Genomic DNA, 26,192 nt, shown 5'->3' with positions numbered 1-26,192 from the left:
AATCCTTTAGGAATGTAGCACCTTCCTTTCAGGCCAAATTTTATTTGTTGCCCTCCCTCAATTCCCTCTGCATCCTGTGCAGTTAAAACAGTTCTTTTTCAGGAAAGCCTTTTTGGAGTAAGTTGTCCATATTTTTTTGTTTATCTTAAAATGTGTAATGTTTTGTTGTCTTATGGTTTGTAAATCACCATTGTAGTTAATTTTAATTAATGAATACTAAAGTTCAGAGTCAGTATATTAAAGATAGCTGTAACTTCTGTTTCCAATTATGACTACAATATGAGTAATTTTATCCTACAACCAAAAACAAAACAAAAACCCAGATGAAATATACAAGATAAGATATCTTTTTAAACTGTGAAGTGCTGACAAAATAGGAAGCAATTATCAGGCTTAAATATATAGGCTGGCTGGAACCCACCCAGAGATATAAACAAGGCATTAAAGCCATGTATGTCATGAGGCACTTGTAGAATCAGGCACCTTTTTCCTTTGAATTTTTTAACTTTTATTTTTAAATTTCTACCAAAGTTAATAATTGTCACGAATCTTTTTGTCTGTTACTTCACTAACTTAACCATGGCTTTTAAGTTTGAAGCTGGGGTAGTAGTATAAGTAGTATTTACGTATGCTGGACACTGTATTTTATATTTAGTTTTTGTTGTTGTTGTTTTTGAGACAGGGTCTCACTGGTCTCACTTTGTTGCCCAGGCTGGAGTGCAGTGGCTCAAACACAGCTCATTGGAGCTTCAACTTCCTGGGCCCAAGCGATCCTTCAGCCTCAGTCCCAGCCCCCTCAAGTAGCTGGGACTACAGGTGCACACCACCACACCCATCTAATTTTTGTATTTTTTCGTAGAGATGAGGTTTTGCTATGTTGCCCAGGCTGGTCTCGAACTCCTGAAGTCAAGTGATCCTCCCGCCTCAGCCTCCCAAAGGGCTGTTCTTACAGGCATGAGCCACTACACCTGTCCTGTGTATTTTATATTTGTAATGTCATGTAATATTGTACCATTCCTGTAGATGTTAATTAGCTCAATTTTGTAGAAAAAGTATTGGAGACTCATAGTAACTTGCTTATGTTGCCTGGTAACTTGCTTATGGTTGGACAGGTTGTAGTTGCAGAGTCTGGATTTGATTTTAGGTCTTTCTGGTTGTTTCTAGTATTCTGTCAGAGTCAGGCAGCTTACTGGGATCAAAAGAACTCATAGACTTTGTCTCTACCTCTCTTTGGCATTGTTAGTACCTAGGATGAAATAATGTTGTAAATGACATCTGATTCTTGGGTTACTCTTCCACACACAACCCCCCTCCACCCCTTTTTTGAGCACCATTTTTCCTTTAGCTCAGGGATACATGTTCAGGATGTGCAGGGTTGTTACATTGGTAAATGTGAACACCATTTTTCTTTTTTTTGTGAGACGGAGTCTCACTCTGTAGCCCAGGGTGGAGTTCAGTGGCATGATCTCGGCTCACTGCAACCTCCGCCTCCAGGGTCCCGGGTCAAGCAGTTCTGCCTCATCCTACAGGCATGTGCCACCATGCTCAGCTAATGTTTGTGTTTTTTAGTAGAGACAGGGTTTCACCATGTTGGCCAGGCTGGTCTTGAACTCTTGACCTTGTCATCTGCCCACCTCGGCCTCCCAGAGTGCCGGGATTACAGGTGTGAGCCACCGCGCCCGGCTGTGAACACCATTTTTCTATCTGGTGTTATGATAATAATAAGGGGAGTGTCCTGGTCTTAGGCAGAATTTTGTTTTTTATATTCTTTGTTGCTAGCCTCACCTTCCATTGCTGCTTTTTTTTTTTTTTTGAAACAAGGTCTCACTCCTTCACCCAGGCTGGAGTGCAGTGGTGTGATCACGGCTCACCTTGTAGCCTTGAGTTCCCAGGCTTAGGTGATTCTCCCACCTCAATTTCCTGAGTAGCTGGGACCACAGGCATGCACCACCACACCTGGCTAATTTTTTGTATTTTTGGTAAAGATGGCGTTTTGCCATTTTGCCCAGGCTGGTCTCCAACTCCTGGGCTCAAGCAATCCTCCTGTCCTGGCCTCCCAAAGTGCTGGGATTACAGGTGTGAGCCACCATGCCTGGCCCTATTGCTGCCTGTCTTTTGATTCAGGATATCACTAGAGGCATTTGGGACACACAGCAGCCTTCTAAGGTAAATGACAAAGCTCGAATAGGGGATGCTTCCTCTTAAACCTGCAGCTTATCTCTTTAGCACTTCCAAGGTAGGGTCCAAAGAATTCACTGGAGCCATGTACTTAGCCATCAGATGAGTAACTTTTTTTTTTTTTAATTATAATAGAGACAAGGTCTCACTAAATTGCCCAGGCTGGTCTCGAACTCTTGGGCTCAAGTGATCCTTCTACCTCGACCTCTCAAAATGTTGGGATTACAGGCATGAGCCACTGCACCCGGCCCTAGATGAGTAATGTTATGTAACTTCCAGGCTGCAAAGATTTGTTAATCCATAATTTTATTAGGGTGTGCTAGAATGTTTAAATATCCTATTTAGGTTAAATGGTTAAATATCTCTTTAAGGACTTGAATTACCAGTTTTCATCTGTTGATTATGAGGTTCTTTGCTCAGATTTTTGCAGAGCTATAGTCACAGACCCTATAATCAGAAGGAACTTTTAGAAATCAATTACATGATCTATTATAGTCCAAAGCAGAAAAATCGCCTGGTGAGCTCATTAAAACATAGTTTCCTGTCTCTCCACACCCTTCCCAAGTCTCATTCAGTTAGATTGGGGTGGGGCCCAAGAATTTCTGTTTCAAGCAAACTTGCAGGTGATGCTGTTGTTGATTAGTCTGTAACTATAGTTTGAGTAGCCTCCTGCCTTTAGGCAAGTTGGCTTGAATCCCCACCTGTGAATTAGTTACTAAAATTTAGAGGTATATCTCTAAGATGAAGTCATATGGAGATTTAATGTCTTACTGTCAAATTTACATTTTATTTTTTAGAAATCTACGTCGTATGTTAGTTTTGACCGTCATGCATCTAATTAGGTTATCCTATAAAGGACTCTTCTAATTTATTTTTTGACTTTCATAAAGAGAATTTTTTAGTGGACTTTAGAATAATTGCATTTATTTAGGAATGACTAATGTTGTTGATGACTATGTTTTAGCTTGTTACAGCTTATCAGATGCTTCAGAGAGAGAAGAAAAAGCTACAAGTAAGTGATTTGTCGACTGCATTACTGAGTCATAATTTTTAAATCAGAAAGATCTTACATAGTAAGATATTTCTAAGCCTTCCTTTTAAATAATTCTGCATATGAACAAAATATTAAGCTTGTTTTACCATTATTGGAGGTTTTGATAAAGAGAAAGTGAATGAGATCCCAGAGATTTTACCTCTGTTAAGGATGAGCTTCCTTGAGTTACAGATCTCGGTAGTGTTTAAGAAGTTAGGATTTGGGAGGGGGGAGAGATAGCATTAGGAGATATACCTAATGCTAAATGACGAGTTAATGGGTGCAGCACACCAACATGGCACATGTATACATATGTAACAAACCTGCATGTTGTGCACATGTACCCTAAAACTTAAAGTGTAATAATAATAAAATTAAAAAATGTGGAAAAAAAAAGAAGTTAGAATTTACAGCATGCCTCTCTCAAGCATGTTTTCTAGCATCTCAGTCTATAGATTGCTTCCTTGTTTTAGTAGTAAAGACATATCTAACCTTCTATGCTTTCCTTCTGCTTTTTAAATACCTGCAGACATCTGTTTCTTATCATTATATCAGGGTCCAAATGCAAGCATCCTCTCTTCTATAATAACTGTTTCCTGAGGCTGCTGCTTGTGAAGCTTTTGATTAAGTATGTAGGGATAAGAAACTATTATATTCAGGGTGACCCACCTTGGCCCCACTATTTCATCCTGTTTGCTTGTGTTTCTATGAATTGGCTATGGAAATTTCCCACCAGGATTCCAGCTGATAATTCATACATCAGAGCTAAGAAGAAATATCCATTCCCCTTCAAATGGTGCCGTCAGTTTGCTGTGTTTTAAAATAAAATATAGTTGGCCAGGCGTGGTGGCTCACGCCTGTAATCCCAGCACTTTGGGAGGCCAAGGCAGGTGGATCACCTGAGGTCAGGATTTCGAGACGAGCCTGGCCAACATGGTGAAACCCTGTCTCTACTAAAAATACAAAAATCAGCTGGGTGTGGTGGCAGGCACCTGTAATCCCAGCTACTGGGGAGGCTGAGGCAGGAGAATTGCTTGAACCTGGGAGGCGGAGGTTGCAGTAAGCCAAGATCCTGCCACTGCACTGCAGCCTGGGTGACAGAGCAAGACTCCGTCTCAAAAAAAAAAAAAAAAAGATAAAATTCAATGCTTTGCTCTCTTTTCTACATGTGTACATGCCTAGAAACCTTTTAAAATAGGCAAGTATCTTTTCAATAGAGCCAATGAAATTAAAATTAAAATTAAAATAGTAGGTATTGCCAACACTCTTACCTATGCTGCTTGTACTAGCTAACATTTATTGAGCTCCTACTGTGTGCCAGGCATTTTGGTATATTTGGTACATTTGGTATATTTAGTTCTAGCCTCTTTCCTGTGAAGAAACTGAGGGAGAGTGACTCGTTCATTGTTAGACTGCAGAGCATGTGCTTGTAACTACTGCAGTACAGTTTTTCATCATTCTCAGCATGGCATGTTCCTGCATTTAAAATTTTATATTTGAAACTGAACAAACAAAACCTGTGTTCATGGCTTTTTTGGGGAAAAGAACTTTGGTTTTTGTTTTATTCATTTACAAGTCCCCACAATACAATCCAGTCATACTCCCTTGGTCATAGTAAGCCATTTGCATGTCTGTATCCCCTTGTTTTGCTTGTTAGTCCACACAAACCAGTGAAGCTCCAGATTACCCTATTCCTTTACCTTTGTATTTATGTTGTACAGGAATATGTGGTTACTTTGTTTCCATAGTTCATAACTTTCCAAGTTTAATTTCCTTTACTAGAGAAAAGTACCTTCCTTACCCCGCCCCAGGAAAGGGTGAGTCATTTCATCTCACAATATTACTCTTTTATTAGCTTCTTGATTTTTTTTTTTTTTTTGAGAAGTCTCACTTTGTTGCCTAAGCTAGAGTGCAGTGGTGCGATCTTGGCTCACTGCAACCTCCGCCTCCCAGTTTCAAGCGATTCTCCTGCCTCAGCCTCCTGAGTAGCTGGGACTACAGGCACGCACGCATCACCATGCCTGGCTAGTTTTTGTATTTTTTTTTTTTTTTTTTTGAGACGGAGTCTTGCTCTGTCGCCCAGGCTGGAGTGCAGTGGCGCAATCTCGGCTCACTGCAAGCTCCGCCTCCCGGGTTCACGCCATTCTCCTGCCTCAGCCTCTCCGAGTAGCTGGGACTACAGGCGCCCACCACCACGCCCGGCTAATTTTTTGTATTTTTAGTAGAGACGGGGTTTCACCGTGGTCTCGATCTCCTGACCTCGTGATCCGCCCGCCTCGGCCTCCCAAAGTGCTGGGATTACAAGCGTGAGCCACCGCGCCCGGCCTTTTTTTTTTTTTTTTTTTTTAAGTAGAGACAGGGTTTCACTATGTTGGCCAGGCTGGTCTCAAACTCCTGACCTCATAATCTGCCTGCCTCGGCCTTCCAAAGTGCTGGGATTACAGGCGTGAGCCACCATGCCCGGCCAGCTTCTTGATTTTTTTTAATGTATGGTTACTAATTTAGCCATCTGATGTTCTTTGTGAATTTTTCTGGATTTTTTTTTTTTCTTTGAGATGGAGTCTCGCTCTTTTGCCCAGAGTACAGTGGTGTGATCTCGGCTCACTGCAAGCTCTGCCTCCTGGGTTCACGCCATTCTCCTGCCTCAGCCTCCTGAGTAGCTGGGACTACAGGCGCCTGCCACCATGCCCAGCTAATTTTTTTTTGTATTTTTAGTAGAGAAGGGGTTTCACCATGTTAGCCAGGATGGTCTCGATCTCCTGACCTCGTGATCCATCTGCCTTGGCCTCCCAAAGTGCTGGGATTACAGGTGTGAGCCACTGCGCCCGGCTGGTTTTGTTTTTTTAAATACAGACAATTATTTTGTTTCTAAGCCACAAAAACCTTTAGAACAGGCTGTTAATTGATGTGTTCCACACATTATAGGTTTCCATGAAATAAACTGCAGTTGGAATTTGATTTAATTTTAAAAAATTTTATTTTTTAAATTGAACAGACAGTAAAATTGACTTTTTGTTTGGTTTACATGTCCATGCATTTTAACAGATGTATAGATTTTGAACTACTGCCACTGCCAGGATGCAGAACAGTTCTGTAACATCATGATCTAACTTTTAACAGATTTTTCAGTATGGTCACATCTTTAACATTTTAGTCTTGTTCTCTATCTTCAGGTTATTTTTGGATAAACGGTTGTAATATTTTAAAAATAATTATTTTTGGCTTGCTTTGTATTTACTATGTCATACAGTTAGCTGTTTAACCAGCTTTTTTTTTTCTCTCTCAATTAAAGGGTATATTAAGCCAGAGTCAGGATAAATCACTTCGGAGAATTGCAGAATTAAGAGAGGTAAGTTTCAGTGATGAGTACTTTGAAAATAGTAATTAAATCTCATATTTATCAGAACTGTTGTATGTGCTAGGATGGTTTCATATGCATCTCATTAGTTATACTAATAACTAACCAGTCCAGCCTACAAGACCAGGGGTCAGTTCTTGAAGTTTTTATTTGTATGGTTCTTCTAAGATACGTTGTTGGAATTAATGAAATAAGGTGTTAGCAACAGAATATCAATTGTCTGCATGAACAGTCAGCATCAACTTCCAAGGGTTAACTGGGTTCTCCTGTTAAGTATTTCAGGCTTCTTTTTGTTTGTCCTAACCATAAGTCTTTTTTATAAAATAAATTATGTTTATTGTAATTTTGAGGGGGACGGGTAATTTTTCATAATAGTTAGATTGTTTGAATTCCTTTATGTCTTCCTGAGGGCCATGTGTACCCACTTGCCATCGGAGTAGGCAAGACCACTCCTGGTTTGACCTGCTGTCTCAAATTATTTTGTAATGAGTACCTGTTGACTTTTGGGGTTCTCCTGCTGTCAGGTCCATCTGATACCTTGTCGCTTCCTTCTGCTTTCTCCTATACAGATCCCAACAATTGCATATTTTGCTGCTATTGGTGCTTTCTCTCTACTCATTTGTATTGTTTGTTTAAGAATATCTTGTTACCTATTTTTGTTATGAATGTTCTTCATGGGTTTTTGTTTCTGTTATTAATAAAACTAGTGTTATTTTGAGAAGTTTGAAATAGGTAGCTTTAGGACAAATCAAAGTAAGTTTAATGTTTTAGGTATTCTAACTGTGTAATTTATCAGTCCAAGATACAGATTTAAAAAGTATAGATAGCCTTAAAAGGGTCAGGTAAATTAATAAATCTATAAGTAGTAATTGAGAAAAACTAGTGTAATTGGGGGAGGAGGCAAAGAAGAAAAACAAGGGAGTATAGATTAGGATGATATCATCAATATAGCCATATTGTCCCATAGAATATTCTTTGTTGTTATTGTCAATGACAGACTATTGCAGGAATTAACAATCAGAATTAATCATATAGGAATTTCCTGTATTATATTACTAAAGTTTTATTCTTATTGCTATCACGTTTGATTTCTAGTCTCTAGCATTTTTTTTATATAGCCAAATTACTGAATTTTTGTGGTATGAAAGAAAGATTATATAATTTACCACAATTCCCAAATAAATTCTTTAAAACATTCTAAACATGACTTTGAAAACCAGGCTAATTTACTTTTGTTATACTGACAAGGCCAAGCATTGGTCTCAATAATACAAATAATTACAGATGTCCTTTATTAATGAAAATTTGTACAACTTCTTTTGGATTAATAACTTAGAAAAATATATACCCACTTTGGAAGTTACAGAGAAGGAACAAAACCTTAACTCCTGGTCTGCCCAAGATTCTGCTTTTCTGGTTGGACTGGGAATGTGTTAGCACTCAGAAAAGTATGCATGGGGATTAGGCGTATGCAACAGAGGGGTTGTGGGAAGTGAGAGAATGATAGCTAGGGTATCCTCTTTTGTTTCTCCTGCCTTATATTAATAGAAAGAAAGTGCTTTTAGCAGCTAAAAGCACCTTTGGTTTTGCTAGAGGGGCAAATAATACGGCATTTATACCAAAAGATTTTTCTGTTAAGCTAATATCTTTTTGCTTAACATTTCTTTTTTACTTTTCTTATATTTTGGGAATAAATGAAGGGTGTTGATCGGTATCTTGTATTTCTGGTGAGAAATTAAATGCCCATGTTTTATACAGTTAATGATTAGATATACATAGTAATGGAGAGCAGGCATGTTTAAAATTCAGAGAGTGCACTTTAGAGGTTAGGCATCAGGTTTTGATGCCTAAAACCTGATAAATCCTCTTTAAAACATTCGCATTATTTAAATATGCATTGAATAAAGAGACAGGAATACCTCTTTATAATGTTATTATATCTGGAAACACAGGAATACCTCTTTATAATGTTATTATATCTGGAAACACAGGAATACCTGTTGTTTTTTTTCCTTCCTACGCTCAGCCGTTCTCCACTAAAAGCCCTTGTCTGAGGGAGCTATACTCAAGAAAATACAGCTGAATGGGAAACACATCTACTTTATTCATAGATGAATAAGCACCCATGTGATTGCCGGCTGTTAGTAAAGATAGGCCTCCTATCTATCTATTCTCTAATTTAAATTATAGAACCAGCATTCCTTGGCAATATCAAATGGGGAAAGAAAAAGAATTGACTTTGCTAGCAGGCCCCAGCCTTACTCATCTACTCAGTTGCAGCTGTTGAGGGACTTAGAAAACTGTGAGAGAGCTCATTGGCTAAAAAGCATGCCTTTTCATGCTTGTTTGTGGTAAAATGCATTTGTGTTGACCTTTCAAAGAGGGTGGAGCTCTGTGAATACTCTGGATGCTGCCAATTAGATTTGCAACTCTACCTAAATTTTTTAGGAGCCGGTGAAATATTGGGGGCAAAGACCAGAGGTAAGGGAATATGGAACTAAAGGGCCTATTTTAACTTTTCCTGTCTAAATCCATAATTTTATGCATTAACTTTATCTTCCTCTATTAGGAAATATTAATACTTATCAGAGTCACAGATTGATGAATTTGTTGGTTTTTTTTTTAATCCACCTACATGTATTAGTTTTCTATTGCTGCTGCAACAAATTACCACCAGCTTAATGGCTTAACACAACACAAATAATTATCTTGGAAGTTTGACACAAGCCTCACTGGGCTAACGTACTGGAAGAATAGTGTATAGGTAGCTGGGAGAGGGAGAAAGGGACATGATTAAAAGATGCTCCCTTGTATCTAAGGACTTTTTGTCTAGATGAGGAAATGAAAACCTGCAAAATCTGAAAACTATAGTATAAATCGAGGAGTGTTTTTTGGTTTGTTTTTTGTTTTGGTGGGCTGTTAGGACTGCTATATAACAGAGTCAAGCATGGAAGGTTGTAGGAAATTACTTGGAAGAAATGAAGTTTACCTTCCAGTTCCTTCCAGAAGTGGGGGAGAACGGAGTTGTCATAGGGCCACTAACTGTTGTATTTTGGAATAAAGACATCAGGAATAAGCACCCAGATTCTTTTATTGCCATTATTTCATTAAAGAAGTTGTGGCCGGGCACAGTGGCTCACGCCTACACCTGTAATCCCAGCACTTTGGGAGGCTGAGGCAGGCGGATCACGAGGTCAAGAGATCGAGACCATCCTGGCCAACGTGGTGAAACCGTCTCTAGTAAAAATACAAAAATTAGCTGGGCGTGGTGGCATGCGCCTGTAGTCCCAGCTACTAAGGAGGCTGAGGCAGGAGAATCACTTGGACCTGGGAGCTGGAATTTGGCAGTGAGCCTAGATCGCGCCACTGCACTTCAGCCTGGTGACAGCGAGACTCCGTCTCAAAAAAAAAAAAAAAAAAAAAAGGGTTGTTTTAGTAATTAGGAAGGACGTATTCCCAGGATAAAGTAACGGCTACTTATATGAAAGGAATTTAGATCTAAGAAAATCTCTCCACATTGGCTTTTGTTTCTTATTTCACGATGGATCTCTGAAAACTTTATTTAGGGCATGACTAGCATTTGGAGACCACTACTGTGGGAATGTCAAGTCAGGAGACATTTGTAAGAGGAAAAGTAAAAAATATGCTCAGAGATGCTGGGGCAATGTGGGTGTTGGGCAGAATAGAGGACACTTATAAGTGTACCAGATAGTGCCTCAGTGTTTTGCTTGGGCAGTTCTCAGTGTTTTGAGAATTAATAAGTTTGAAACAATGTAAGAAGAGGGAGTTGCTTATAAGTCTTTGAAAATATTGTTTGAGGAAAATTATTCTAGCAAATGTGTGAGGGATGGATTAAATTAGAGGAGGACTTGAGGTAAGAAATCTGTCTAGAAGGCTGTTGAAGGAAATTAACTATCACAAGCTTGTCTAACCTGCAGCCTGTGGCCTGCATGCAGCCCAGGATGGCTTTGAATGTGGCCCAGCATAAATTTGTAAACTTCCTTAAAACACTGTGAGATTTTTTTTGTGATTTTTTTTTAAATGCTCATCAGCTATTGTTAATGTATTTTATATGTGGCCCAAGACAATTCTTTTTCTTCTAGTGTGGCCTAGGGAAGCTAAAGATTGGACATCCCTGATCTAAAGTTCTAGAGACCTGGGTTATTGTTATAGTTGTGGTAAAAGATAGGACCTAAACATTCTAGAAAAAGTAATAAAAAATATTGATTATATGCAGGGATTAACAAAGATAAGTAAAATGTGACTTTGAATATTTTGAGTTTAGGGAACTAGTGAAGTGTAGGAATCCCAGAACGATAAAGGGCTGTCTAATACTTCCACGTGCTAACCTCCGGCATTCTAAGGGAGAAACATAGAAGACACAAGATTGAACCCAGAGGACTAGAAGGAATCAATGAAGGGCAAAGAGGAAACTGTAATTGACAGTAGTGTAGCCAGGAGCCCTAAAGCCATGCAGCAGGTATAGCTGAGAAAAACTTCCCATAGGTGATTTTGTCATTGTGCGAATACCACAGTGTTCTTTCAGAAACGTAGATGGTATAACCTACTATATACCTAGGCAATATTGTATTGTTTATTGTTCCTAGGCTACAAGCCTGTACAGCATGTTACTGTACTGAATTCTGTAGACAGTTGTAACACAATGGTAAGTATTTGTATATCCAAGTCTATCTAAACATAGAAAAAGCACACTAAAAATACGTTATTATAATCTTATGAAACCACCGTCATATGTGTGGTCTGTCATCTTCCAGAACATTGTTATGTGATATGTGTAATTAATACCTAAAATGAAAGGGTAATTACTGGTGGCTGGTTTTGCAGAGAGACAAAAATCGATGGACTTGGTTAGGAAGGCTCATTAATGACCTGAAGAAAGCAGCATTTTAACTAATTGCAGGAACTAGAAATTTCATTTTACAGATGAGAAAGTGTTTGGTTTCGGCTATCAGACACTTTCATGTGTTGGGAGGAGGAAGACTACTGGCTATCTGTTTGGTATATAATAATTTGGTTTTGGATCAAATGAATATAATATAACACAAGTAGTAAGAGTCTCAAAGTTTTGCTTTCATCTTAAGTAATTTTTTTTGTTTTGTTTTTGGGAGACCAAGCCTTCACTCTGTCACCCAGGCTGGAGTGCAATGGCAAGCCTCAACTCACTGCAACCTCTGCCTCCCAGGTTCAAGGGATTCTCCTGCCTCAGCTTCCCAAGTAGCTGGGACCACAGATGCCTGCCACCACGCCGGCTCATTTTTATATATTTAGTAGAGATGGGGTTTCACCATATTGGCCAGGCTGGTCTCGACCGACCTGAAGTGATCCACCCTCCTCGGCCTCCCACAGTGTGGGATTACAGGTGTGAGCCACCGCATCTGGCCTGTCTTAAGTGATTATTTTCTCCACATTATTATCAATGCAGCCATCATTACAGCTCTGGAAAGTACACTTTTTTCTTCTTGGATCTTCCTGTTCTTTAAGGAACAAAATCATGTGTTGATGCGAATGTTTTCAATAATGTTAATGTTTTACATGCTAATTATTCTCTAATTATTGTTGCTGATACCTTAAGGGAAATGCAAATCTGTATTCAACATGTTTTTAAATTTTGAAAACTTTAAGTTTATATTTTTTGTTTTATACTGAAAATTACCTGTAAATCATTTTATGTTTTAGGAGCTCCAAATGGACCAGCAGGCAAAGAAACATCTCCAAGAGGAGTTTGATGCATCTTTAGAGGAGAAAGATCAGCATATCAGTGTTCTCCAAACTCAGGTAAAAGAATAAAAGAAAAAGTGTGGAATTTTTTGGATAAAGAAAAATAGAGGGGGTTTGATTTGGATATCTGCAAGGTTGCAAATGTTTTTTATTTTTTAAGATCTATTTTTAAAACTTCTTGCTTTCCTCAATTTTTTTATTTTTAATTTTTTTTGAGACAGGGTCTTGCTCTTTCACCTGGCTGCAGTGCAGTGGCATGATCATAGCTTACTGCAATCTCAAATTCCTGGGCTCTAACAATCCTTCAGCCTCTGCCTCCAGAGTGGCTGGGAATACAGGCATATGCCACCGTTCCCAGCTAATTTTTAAATTTTTTGTAGAGATGGGGTCTCACTATGTCGCCCAGGCTGGTCTCAAACTCCTGGGCTCAAGCGATCCTTCCACCTTGGCCTCTCAAAGTGTTGGGATTATGGGCATGAGCCACCACTCCTAGCTCCTCAGTTAATGTTAAGGATGCTTTTTTGACTAACTGCATAATAATAATAGCAAATATAAAAACCAGCTGTATTGGGAGTAAACTTTTTATTTTGATTATTTTCCCCCACTTTAGTAAGAAGAATATCATTTAATCCACCCGCTCTCTGTTTTAAAGAACATACACTAAGCCATCCACATTGATGTGTTTTGTATGTGTGGGTTCAACCAGCTGCATCAGAAATATTTAGGGGGAAAAAAACCATGTGTAGTGAACATGTAGACTTTTTTCTTGTCATTATTTTCTAAAGTAGATATAGTACAACAACTATTTGCATAGCATTTTCATTATTTAGGTAGTTTATGTAATCTAGGGATGATTTAAAGTATACTGAAGGATATGTGTAGGCTATATGCAAATACTACACCATTTTATATAATGGACTTGAGCTCCTGCGGATTTTGGTATTAACAGGGAATCCTGGAACTAATCCCCCACAGATACCAAGGGACAATTGTACTACTCCCATAGTTTTTTTTTTTGACTTTTTTCTAATGAAGCACATTTATATTAGGTTTCTCTGCTGAAACAACGATTACGAAATGGCCCAATGAATGTTGATGTACTGAAACCACTTCCTCAGCTGGAACCACAGGCTGAAGTCTTCACTAAAGAAGAGAATCCAGAGAGTGATGTAGAGCCAGTAGGTAAGCTTCATTTTGTCAGAAGGTTAATTTAAAAACTAGAGGAGAGCCAGGCTCCTTGGCTTCCACCTGTAATCCCAACACTTTGGGAGGCCAGTGTGGGAGGATCGCTTGAGTTCAGGAGTTTGAGACCAGCCTGGGCAACATAGAGAAAACCCTTCTCCACAAGAAAAACAAAAACAAAAATGAAACCCCAAGAAAACCTGGAGGAAGATTTTGAGAGATTCCAGGATGTGAGCTGATAGATATGGGCTGAGATAGAAGTGTCCGTGGTCCTAATAGTTTCAGAAAGATGCAAGGTTTGTTTTGTTTTTTTGGTTCTTTGTTGTTACTTAGGAGAAAATAAGTGTTTTTTGTTTGTTTGTTTGTTTATTTGAGATGGTGTCTCACTCTGTTGCCTAGGCTGGAGTGCAGTGGCATGATCTCGGCTCACTGCAACCTCTGTCTCCCGGGTTCAAGCGATTCTCCTGCCTCAGCCTCCCGAGTAGCTGGGATTACAGGCACACACCACCATGCCCGGCTAATTTTTGTATTTTCAGTAGAGACGGGCTTTCACTATGTTGGCCAGGCTGGTCTCGAACTCCTAATCTCAAGTAATCTGCCTGCCTCAGCCTCCCAAAGTATTGGGATTACAGGCATGAGTCACTGTGCCCAACCAAAATAATTGTTTTAATATGCAAAAATGTCATAGTCAGTAACACCACATTTTCATTGTAATTGAAATTCATTTATTATGCTATGCTGTTTTATTAATAGCAGTAGCTAGATTTCATATGAACAGGTCAGTTCTGCTTACACGCTAATAAATGTGCTATTTGTAATTGTTTGTATATTTTAGTTTTTAAATATTGCTTAAATTTCTATATTCATAGATATTTGTGTTTGTCCTATTAATTGCTTTTTAACTGGAAAAAGAAGAAATAGCTATATTTTGTCTTAAAATTCAGTTACAGCCTTCTTTGCTTTGAGGCTTTGAGGTATATATGCAATAAAATTCCCATCTTTTATTTCCTAGCTTTTTCTTTCAAAGGGACTTACGATAAATTTGGAGTAAGTAGTTGAGCAGTTAACTACCTGAGCAACCAGCCTATGGTGGGGTGGTGGGGCGGGGGGGTCAGTCCCGAAATTCCCAGACATGTGGAAACTTCAGACTCATAAATGTAAAGAGATGGAGAAAGTTGCACTTACCAGAACTCCTCTCAGAAAGAGATTAGAATGTGGTTGGAAAGAATACTGTACTTTATTAATCCTTTTGGGAGGTGAGCTAAGACACATAATTTTGAATAACAAAAGATGATTATCAAACTGTCATTTTAAGGAGGGTGGATTCAGTTAATGTTAGTTAACTACTATGCCATTCTGAATGGGGTTGAACCACAAAGAGGTGAATTCACTGCTAAGCTTCTTCAGATAAAGATTAAACAACTAATACTAAGTAGAGGTTTGGAAGGGTGCCAGTTTATTAGCTGACTAGGGTTGTCCCTTCTTTGTCTGACTAAGAGTATAGCAGAATATTGGTGTAAGAATACACTCCTGGTCAGGCGTGGTGGCTCTCACCTGTAATCCCAGCACTTTGGGAGGCTGAAGCAGGCGGATTGCCTGAGGTCAGGAGTTCGAGACTAGTCTGGCCAACACGGTGAAACCCCACCTCTACTAAAAATACAAACAAGTTAGCCAGATGTGGTGGTATGCGCCTGTAATCCCAGCTACTCGGGAGGCTGAGGCAGGGGAATTGCTTGAACCAGGGAGGTGGAGGTTGCAGTGAGCCGAGATCATGCCACTGCACTCCAGCCTGGGTGGCAAAGCGAGGCTCCGTCTCAAAAAAAAAAAAAAGGGAATACACACCTGTGTAGTAACAGACTGTTCTGGAGTGCCCTTATATTTGTAACCGCCCAATGGGTTCACCTTGCCCACTGCCTAGACAGAGCTGATTTATCAAGATAGGGGAATTGCAGTAGAGAAAGAGTAATTCACGCAGAGCCGACTGTGCATGTGACCAGTTTTATTTTACTCAAATCAGTCTCGCTAAGCATTCACAGATCCGAGTTTTTAAGAACAATTTAGTGGGTGGGAGGAAGCCAGTGAGCCAGGAGTGCTGATTGGTCAGGTCAGAGATGATATCATAGGGAATCAAAGCTGTCTTCTTATGCTGAGTCACTTCCTGGGTGGGAGCCACAAGATCAGATGAGCCAATTGATCCATCTGGGTGTTGCCAGCTGATCCATCAAGTGCAGGGTCTGTAAAATATCTCAAGCAGTGATATTAGGAGCAGTTTAGTGGTGGTCAGAATCTTGTAGCCTTCAGCTGCATGACTCCTAAATGATAATTTCTAATCTTTTGGCTAATTTGTTAGTCCTACAAAGGCAATCTAGTCCCCAGGCAAGAAGGAGGTTTGTTTGGGAAATGGCTTTTATTGTCTTTGTTTTAAACTATAAACTATAAGCTAAGTTCTCCCAAAGTTAGTTCAGCCTACACCCAGGAATGAACAATGACAGCTTAAAGGTTAGAACCAAGATGGAGTCGGTTAGATTAGATCTCTTTGACTCAGTCATAATTTTGCAAAGGCAGTTTCATATTCCTTACTGATGGCCCCTCCTTACATTGCTTTATTGTTAGTGGAGGATGGAACTTCTGCTAAAACACTGGAAACACTCCAGCAAAGAGTTAAGCGTCAAGAGAACCTACTTAAGCGTTGTAAGGAAACAATTCAGTCACATAAGGAACAATGTACACTGTTAACTAGTGAAAAAGAAGCTCTGCAAGAACAACTGGATGAAAGACTTCAAGAACTAGAAAAGATAAAGGTAAAAGAGCAGATGAGTTTTGTTCTAATTTAATCCTATAAAGTTAGATCCACAGGCTCCACAGCATGGCTTGTACCTCTGGGAAAGGAGAGTGGATGGAAAGGGCATTTTTGTTTGCCCTGGCCTACGTAACACCAAACCTTGAGACTTCCTGTGTACTTTTCTCCTTCTGCACTGTAACATGTATATAAATTAGATAAATGTTTAGAGTTCTCAAATGAGAAGAAGCTTTATTAGAGATGGAAATGAATTTAAAAATTTTTTTTAGGACCTTCATATGGCCGAGAAGACTAAACTTATCACTCAGTTGCGTGATGCAAAGAACTTAATTGAACAGCTTGAACAAGATAAGGTAAAACAACAAAACCTATGATACTAAAATTTGTCAAGAGGCCCCAACATTTACTTTTGGAAACAGTTGGAAACATTCATGCTTGTTTCTGTTTTCCAAAAATTATTGCAGCTTTTTCCTTGAAAAATCTTTTTAATTTCTAGATTTATGTAACTACTAGCATTAGTTTTGTATCATGTGAAACTGATTCTCTGATTTCTTGATCCCAGCATTTTGATTTGTAGACTAGAATAACTGTTGCAAAGGAAGTTTATATTTATAGTACATAACTACTTTACAGAGAAAAGTTATTTATAGTTAAGGCACTCTAAATGTGAATGATATCAGTATGTTCTTTCAAGTAATATGGAAACAGATTAATCTCTCAGATAAGTTGCCTAAAAAGTAAATAAAGGGCTGGGCACAGTGGCTCATGCCTTTAATCTCAGCACTTTGGGAGACTGAGGCGGGAGGATTGCTTGAAGCCAGAACTTCAAGATCAACCTGGGCAGTAAAGCAAGACCGCCTCTCTACAAAAAATAAAAAATTAGCTGGGTATGTTGGTATATGCCTGTGGTCCCAGCTACTCGGGAGGCTGAGGCAGGAGGATTGCTTGAGCCCAGGAGTTAGAGGCTGCAGTGAGCTATGATCACACTAGTATACTGCAGCCTGGGTGACAGGGTGAGACCCTGTCTCTTAAAAAAAACAACAAACAAAAATAAGTGATAATGTATATATTAGCATAAATAAAAATTTCTACAAATGAATTTTAGAATGTGTAGGTGAGATTAGAGGATTGAGGAAGGAATGAGTCTTACCTTTGCTAGTTTGGAGTTGGAGCAGCAGCTATAGCTACACAGCAAAGGCAACCAGAAAATTCATGGGTAAACAGTTTTGACCGAAGTCTTTCAGCTCCAAGTTCTTGGGTCATTTTTCTAAGCAGCTCCCAGTTTGTTCCATAGCATCCACCATTTTCTTTAATATGCCGGGTTATCACTACAGTATTTTAAGTGGTCATGTAATTAAGAACATGTCAGAGCTATCCTGCTGTTAAAATGTATTGGCAATCTTTTTCATCCTTTTGATAATATTGCTTTGCTAGATTACAAACTTCTTGAGGGTCTACTTAAAATTTTTTTATTATTATTATGAAGAACTTAAAACATTTACAAAAGAAAAGCTGCTAAAATGAATTTCTTTGAACCCACCACCCCGCTTCAACAGTTAACATCTCATGACTAATCTTGTTTTATCTGTACCTTCTCAACTCTCATTGTCTTACTCACCCAGAATTGTTTTAGAGCAAATCCAAGAAATTTTATCATTTTTTTCCAAAGGTGTTTTAATATATCTTTAAAATAAGAGATGTTATTTTTACAATAATATAACCACATTATCATGATCACATCTAAAAATTTAATAATTTTTAAATATGACCTGCTATCTAGTCAGTTTCAGATTTTCTCTAGTTTCGCATGTATTTTTTGCCCTTTTATGAATCAGGGTCCAAATAAAGTTTTTTCATTGCAATTGGTTGATATGACTCTTAAGATTTCTTTAATGTACTGGTTCAATTATCTTCTCTCCTCCTCTTTCCACTATATTTTGGTTTTTGAAGAAACTGAAGGCCCATGATTGTGTTCTGAGATTTTATGTAACAGTGCCTCACTTACTTGGTTGTTATCTCTCTGTCTCTCCATTAATATTAGCCATCTGGAAGAGTCATACTCTAAAGCAAGGGTTGGCAAACCCTGCGGAGAGGGTGCTAATCTTAAGACCATAAAATAGTTGTCACAAAGTCTGAACATTTTTTCAAGAGACAAGTGAACCACCTCATTTTTTGTTAGTCCTAAATGACTTTTTTACTGTATACCATTTAGTTGTCTTTTTCCCCCCGCTGACCTCCATTTCTAGTGTAGATCATCCAGAAAGAGGGAACAGAAGTAACTAGCAAGTTGGAGGAATGGGGATGCCTTACAAAGTAAGGAATAGTGGTGGTACCAGAGACAGTCACAGGAAGAAAAAGAAAAACCAGGTAGATGTGTCCTGGGATTTTGCTTTATCCAGTGTGGCAGCAGGCACTTTCCATTCTCAAGTCTCTGGGGTTATCCCCATGTGATAGCACAGATCAATACTTGTAGTTTATTGTAGCGCCAAGCCAGGTTCAGAAGACTGTATTTTGTTCATTATAAATTGTTCACTAAGACAGCACATTTGTAGAAAGGTTATAAAATAAATCTTTTAAGTAATAATGTTTTAATGCTTTAAGGGTTAAACTATTAAAATTTGTAATGTAAAAAATACCGTTATGGTAGGTAATAGGATTAGAGCAGAAAACAGACCTCAGTTTGTGAAGTACTGAAATAATTGTTATGCTGTACTTAGCAAGAAATATCATTTTTTTCTGCCTTTTTTTTTTTAATTTTTAATTTTTATTTGAGATAGAGTCTCACTCTGTCACCCAGGCTGGAGTGCAATGGCGTGATCTCAGCTCACTTCAACCTCCGCCCCCTGGGTTCAAGCAATTCTCCTGCCTCAGCCTCCTGAGTAGCTGGGATTACAGGCATGTGCCACCATGCCTGGCTACTTTTTGTATTTTTAGTAGAGACAGGGTTTTGCCATGTTGGCCAGGCTGGTCTGGAACTCCTGATCTCAGGTGATCCACCCTCCTTGGCCTCCCAAAGTGCTGGGATTACAGACATGAGTCACCATGCCTGGTCTTTTTCTGCCTTTTAAATTAAGTTTTATCTGTGCTGTTGATGATGCAGTTTTGTTATGCAAATGTTTTAGAGTCTTCACTTCTATTCAGGGAATGGTAATCGCAGAGACAAAACGTCAGATGCATGAAACCCTTGAAATGAAAGAAGAAGAAATTGCTCAACTCCGTAGTCGCATCAAACAGATGACTACCCAGGGAGAGGAATTACGAGAACAGAAAGAAAAGTCCGAAAGAGCTGGTAAGAACTCGAGGGTTACTTGTTTTATGTTGGAACTCAAAAGTTATTTAAAGTGCTTGACCAGTATTTTAAAAAATGAGTTAAATATTGATAAAAATTCTTAACTGTAGAGGCTCCTAATAAGACACCCATCTGCTCATTAGAGGAGGCAGAGGTTGGCAAACTGTGGCCTGTGGGCCAGATCCAGCCCACAGCCTATTTATGTACAGCCCTTAGGCTAAGGATGATTTTTACATTTTTAAATAGTTGAACAAAAGAAAAATATATGACAGAGACCATATGTGGTCTACAAAACCTAAAATATTTATCATCTGGCCCCTTACAGAAAATTTGTGCTGACAGAGTATCAAAATTCAAATTTAAAATTTTAGAACTTCCCAGTAGGTACAGCATGGTACTTATTAAATAATTGCTACCTTATAGATGCTTTAGGGCAAACAAAAAGTATAAGTTATAGTCTGCTTTTAAAGAAAATAATGAACACTTCAGTGTTACTAGCATGTTTTTTTGTTTGTTTGTTTGTTTTTGTTTGTTTTTTTTTTTGAGACGGAGTCTCGCTCTGTCGCCCAGGCTGGAGTGCAGTGGCGCAATCTCGGTTCACTGCAAGCTCCGCCTCCTGGGTTCACGCCATTCTCCTGCCTCAGCCTCTCGGAGTAGCTGGGACTACAGGCGGCCGCCACCACGCCTGGCTAATTTTTTGTATTTTTAGTAGAGACGGGGTTTCACCGTGGTCTCAATCTCCTGACCTCGTGATCCGCCCGCCTCGGCCTCCCAAAGTGCTGGGATTACAAGCGTGAGCCACCGCGCCCGGCCTACTAGCATGTTTTGACACAATAAATGCTGGGCTATAAAGTATAGAAACCAGCATAGTATTCAACAAGGTACAAAACCAACTAAAGCTAGGAAAGGAGGGATGTTTGAAAGAGGAGAGAGCAGGATGAACTGTGCCTTCACATCAGTGAAGATGTGAATTTTGAATTGGACCTCAAATAATCAATAGAATGGGCCTAACAAGAGAGATGTGGGCAGCACACATTTCAGATGCTACAATGCCATAAACAGGCAGTGATCATAGTGGGTGTGTGAATCAGCTGAAAACCATTCTTGCTGAAGTGGGAAATGCAGTTGGATTGTAAAGGAACTGACTATTGAAATCTTAAAAGGTAGGTAGCTGAGTTTAGACTTCGATATACAAAGTAACAGGAAACCAGTAATAGGAAGGCATAATGTAATGGAAGCTAGGGTTTTATGTAGAAGAGAAATGAAACAGGAAGTCAAACTTAGAAGCAAAGACAGAAATCCAGTTTCAGGGACTGTGAGCTTTGGCCACCTTGCTAGGATGGTGGTTCTGGGAAGGAGAAGAAAGGTAGAATGTGTAGAATTTGGTATCTGATCAACTCAGGGAGGCAGAAGAAAAGTAAGGACTCTAAGTTGACTCCAAAGTTTTAAGCTTAGGACACTTAATGAATAGTAGTGTGGAATTAGAATAAGGAATCTAAACAGGGAAGTTGAGAATTGGAGTGAAATGATTTAGATACACTGAATTTGAGCCAGTCATGAGCTTTTCAAATGGAATTGAGTTGCAGGAATTTGGAAATATGAAATTGGAACATCTTTTAGGAGTTACCAGCCTAGGACTGAAGCCTGTGGTTAAATCTGTAGGAGAGGTGGATTTCTACAAAAGATTAAGTTTTACAGTAGTAGTAATAGTCGTGGTGGTAACAGCAGCAGCTGCTTCTGCTGACACTTATTTAGCACTTGTTGCTGCTAGTACTACTGCTGCTACTATTGTTAATACTACTGCTAGCCATTACTTACTTTAGTAATGCTCTGCTCTAAGGGCTTTGCTTGTATTGTATTGTATCCTCACAAGTGTATGAAATAATACTATTATCTTCATTTTACAAATAAGCAAACCTAAGAACATAGAAGTTAAGTAATTTACCTACATTTATGCACAGAGAGTAAGTATATACTCAAGATTTAATCCAGGCATTGTGACTCAGAGTCTGTGCTCTTAACCATATAGAGGTCTTGAGTTTGGCAATGAGACATAAATGAGAAAAAAAAAAGTTACCTCATGAAGTCATAGGAATTGTGGATAGTTTTTTGGGGGAATATAAGATGTGTTTCAAGAAATGGAGAAGGTAGGATGAAGACTTTGAAGAGGTCTTTGAATTTGGCAAGGATTTGATTTGGAGGATGCAGTTTTGAGAAATGATTTTATAAGCCAGATTTTAAGGTGTTAAGGAGGGGACTGGGTCTCTAGACAGAGAAATAGTTGACTATTTCATAAATATCTCCCCATCTTCTTGGAATTATTTTATGGATAAAGTGACTGGGGAATTTAGTTAATGAATTTGTTCTCATCAAACCTAAGAAAACTTCCCTTTAGAGAGAGTAGATGGCATCTTTCAGAATATAATGTTTGAAGACTTACTTGAAGCAGTTTGAGTGTTGTAAGATATTGGTTCAACAGGTTTGCTTTCAGTGAACAGAAAATCTAACGGATAACCTCAGCTTCTCATATCAAGCCTTTCCATTTTTAGAACTGTTTTCTGTTGACTATTGTAGCCAGTAGAGAGAAAATGTTGGTCAGGGGATTACATTTCTTTTAAAATTGGGTGTACTTAATGAGGAGATAGAAACTGATTAATAAATATCAAGCTGAAAAGGGTAAATGATGAAAAGGTAGACAAAATACATAGTTCATTCACATGCAGGATAAAATTTTCAGGTATATGTTCCAGTTAAACCTTTAGTAGAACAGCTTTCCTTCCCTCGCTTGCTTCTCCAAAACGCAGATATATTTTGTCTTTCAGTGTGATTTTCATAAACCATATTTTTGTAAGTAATTGATAGCCTAAAGGTTTAAAATTTTTTCTATTAATACTGTCAAACATAAAAAATAAATACTAAAAGAATTAAGATTTAAATTATTATTAGTTTTTTTGGGCACAATCTTGGCTCACTGCAACCTCCGCCTCCTGGGTCCAGGTGATTCTCGTGCCTCAGGCTCCTGAGTAGCTGGGTTTACAGATGTGTGCCACCATACCTGGCTGATTTTTGTATTTTTAGTAGAGACGGGGTTTCACTATGTTGACCAGGCTGGTCTCGAACTCCCAACCTCAGGTAATCCATCCTCCTTGGCCTTTCAACGTTCTGGGATGACAGGCGTGAGTCACTGCGCCCTGCCAGATTTAAGTTATTAATGGATACATTTATTTTGGAAAGTCTTTAGATAAAGTTGTAAGTGCTTTTATAGATTTCTTAAAAATTATATTTGTAGTCATAATAATAGAGGGCTATGATGCAAAGTTGTAACAAACTGGCTCTACATTGAAGATAATGCCTTTTACATCTATAATGAAAGCTAGTTTTGCACACAAACTGTATTTCATTTAATAGTCTTAGCTGAGTCTAAACAGAACTGTTCGAGTAGGAAGTGATTCTTAGTTCAAATGTGAAGGCATATGCCAATTGAAAGAAAACTTCCAATTAAGTACTAAACATAAGAAAAGGTCAATGTAAAGGAAGTAGGATTTCTATAAATAGTCTGGCTATTGGAAAATTCAATTGCTCTATTAAATATTTGTTTTCTTCTTTGTTAGATTTAAAATTCAAAGGCTAAACACGTAAGAACTGGCCATGTGAAGGAAACATTAACATCATTACAGCTTGCTATTAGGATTTTAGAAGTAGATATGTCTACATAAAACTCTTATCTAGAAAATAAACTCTCCAAATGCATTTTCAACCGTGAAGAAATTTAATTTTGATATTGCTAGTAATTCTTGATGTGGATATTAGTAGACAAATCACTAATTCCTTTGGCTCACTTATTCTGGATGTCAAAATCAGCTCAGGAATGTTCCCCACTACTTTTCTTAGGAAACAGTCTCTTAAGCTGCTCCTCATATTTTTTTCTAGATGAATTGTGGTACCTTTCATATGTTGGAGGACAGAGGAAATCTGAATGTCTTTGATTTTAAACAGAATGATTGTTTATGTTCTTTATTTTATTTTTCTGTTTTTGCATGCTGGCATAAAAAGAATAATTCTATTATAAAATACTGAGACTGTGAATACGGTGGTGTACCGATTTCAGGGTGGTGTATCAATCTGTAGTTCTTAAACAGTCTCCTCTCTAGTAGAAATGTTAGGCGTATTTCTTGACGTATTATGAGAGCATAGCATTCTTGTTTTGTTAAAAATATGTATTTTAGTGGATAAAGAAAACAAAAAATAAGTTTATTGGTTATAAGTGCTTCTACAGTTGTTGATAGTGTTTCTTTCTAGTTGTTACGTAAGAACAGATGGTCATATCTTCTATTAACCAGATTTTAAACTTGGAAAAGTTTGGTGATTCAGCTTAAATGCATAATCCTCTATTTTAACTCTCCAGGAAATTATATCCTCAGTGTAGCACCAGTGTAGAATGTTAATGCTACTGAAGTTCACACTAGTTCTTGACTGTTCTCTGTGTGTGTGTGTGTGTGTGTGTGTATCAGGATAGGAGATGGGGTAGCTAATTATTAATGCAGTGTATTACCAAAAAATTGGAAAATAGAGAAAATCACATCACTGTTGTTTTAGTAAATTTCCATTTAGTGTTTTCTCTAATTTTTATTTTTATATTATTGTAATAATACTGTACATTCTATTTTGTATGTTCCTCTCCCCCCATTTAGCATTATGTTATTGACACTTTTACGTGTTGCTAAAGTACTAACATATTTTAATGGCTGTGTCAAAGCGCATGTACATCATTTACTTGGTTATCATTTCCTTATTGTTTATCATCTAGATTATTATATATTTTTGTTATACTATTGTGACAATTTTGAGATATAGCTTATTAGATCTTTGAATTTTATCTCAGGATAAATTCTTAACCATAGACTTTTAGTCTTTTTCGTTAGCTACTTTTAAGTGATTTAAATATATATAGCCATTAAAAAAATAACCCATGCCACGGTGTTAATCCTCCTCCCCCCCCCTTAAAATGTTTTTTCCTACAATTATGCAAAATGAATAAAATATTTTGCTTAGATTAGGGAAGTTTCTAGAGTAAAGTAACTTTTGTAAACCCCGTTTCCCTTTCATGTACCTTGTCTTTGCTGAAGTTACGTGTTTTATATGATTGGTGGCATTTAAAAACTTGGACTAACTCAAAACATTCTTTGCTTTTTTATTGTCATGTTGTGTTTGTGCAGGAAATGTGTTTTTTATTCATTTGTATAGTATAGGTCTGATACACCAAAAGAAATTCATTAGAACATATTTATTTGATGTTTGAAAGACCCTTTAAAATATGTGTTTAAATAATGTGTAAGATTTATGCATTTTTATATAACAAACCAAAATCACGTGTATTTAACTGCTTTGTTAGTTGCTGATAATTTGTGTAACAAAATTTTCTTGGAGTCTTAAGTCTCACAAAACATCTTATTTTTGTGCATCCACACATGCCAATAAGTGAATCATGGTGCCTTTCCCAAGCCTTGTATGAACAGGACTGGGGTAAGGGCTATTTTTTTTCTTATCATGGGTAGTTAGAATAAGCTTTACAAAGAAAATTCCATGTTTCTCAGGCAAAAAAAAAAAAAAGGATGAATTAAAGTAGATATAAGTATGCCATGTTAGATAAGTAAATATGTACATATTTTGGCACTAAATGAATAACTGCTGGAAAAATTTATTTTAAATGGCTTTTAAAATGCAATTATTTATGTCTCCAACAATGTCACTATTACTTGAAACCATCGGTAATTTAAAAACACGTTTCTTTGGTGCAGGATTATATTTCTAATTTAATCAATGTACTTAGCTTTAGCCTAATATTTTTCAACATTAGCCTGATGTTTTCAAGGTATTTGATAGGTAAATATGTATGTAAAATATACATGAAAATTTGGGGCTGGGTGCGGTGGCTCACGCCCGAAATCCCAGCACTTTGGGAGGCTGAGGCGGGTGGATCACCTGAGGTCAGGAGTTCAAGACCAGCCTGGCCAACATGGTAAACCCCGTCTCTACTAAAAATGTAAAAATTAGCTGGGCATGGTGGCGTTGTGCCTGTAATCCCAGCTACTCTGGAGGCTGAGGCAGGAGAATTGCTTGAACCTGGGAGGCAGAGGTTGCAGTGAGCCGAGATCCTGCTGTTGCACTCCAGCCTGGGCGACAAGAACGAAACTGTGTCTCAAAAAAAAAAAAAAAAAAAAAAAAAAAGAACAAAAAGAAAAAGAAAATTTGGATAAATTGGTAAATTTTTTGAAGGTCAAAGCATAGTCAGTTTATAGAATGAATCTTGTTGTATATTTTGTAGTATGGCTTAAAATGTAGATTTCCATTGCAAAAGTGATATTTATTAAATCTCTGCGAAGGCCCTAATTTGTAGATAAGCATTGCACTATCTAATTTATGCCACCGGGTGGTAGTATTTTATTTTCATTTATGTAAGCTCTAGACTAGTAGCTTTCAGACTTTTTGATCTCAGGGACCTCTTAACACTCTTAAAACTTATTGGGGATTCCAAAGAGCTTTATTTATGTGGATTATATGTATTGATATTTACTGTATTAATAATTGAAAGTAAAAAAATTTTTTTTTTTTT

At 38.0% G+C, this 26,192-nt stretch overlaps 1 protein-coding gene across 4 annotated transcripts in view; it reads left to right on the top strand.

Annotated features, from left to right (window-relative positions):
- Nucleotides 1-26,192, top strand: part of GOLGA4 (golgin A4) — a 122,063-nt gene that overhangs the window by 36,854 nt on the left and 59,017 nt on the right. For all 4 annotated transcript variants that reach the window (XM_030812135.1, XM_030812133.1, XM_030812136.1 and 1 more), the window contains 7 exons: nucleotides 3,143-3,190; nucleotides 6,504-6,560; nucleotides 12,267-12,365; nucleotides 13,358-13,490; nucleotides 16,104-16,291; nucleotides 16,560-16,643; nucleotides 19,432-19,579. In XM_030812135.1, coding sequence (XP_030667995.1) covers nucleotides 3,143-3,190; nucleotides 6,504-6,560; nucleotides 12,267-12,365; nucleotides 13,358-13,490; nucleotides 16,104-16,291; nucleotides 16,560-16,643; nucleotides 19,432-19,579 — 757 coding nt within the window. The remainder of the gene's footprint in view (nucleotides 1-3,142; nucleotides 3,191-6,503; nucleotides 6,561-12,266; nucleotides 12,366-13,357; nucleotides 13,491-16,103; nucleotides 16,292-16,559; nucleotides 16,644-19,431; nucleotides 19,580-26,192) is intronic.

This window comes from Nomascus leucogenys, chromosome 4, assembly GCF_006542625.1.
Source record: "Nomascus leucogenys isolate Asia chromosome 4, Asia_NLE_v1, whole genome shotgun sequence".
In the NCBI taxonomy this organism is placed as follows: domain Eukaryota; kingdom Metazoa; phylum Chordata; class Mammalia; order Primates; family Hylobatidae; genus Nomascus; species Nomascus leucogenys.
Note: the sequence above shows the minus strand (reverse complement) of the source record. Positions and strands in the feature narration are given on the sequence as shown.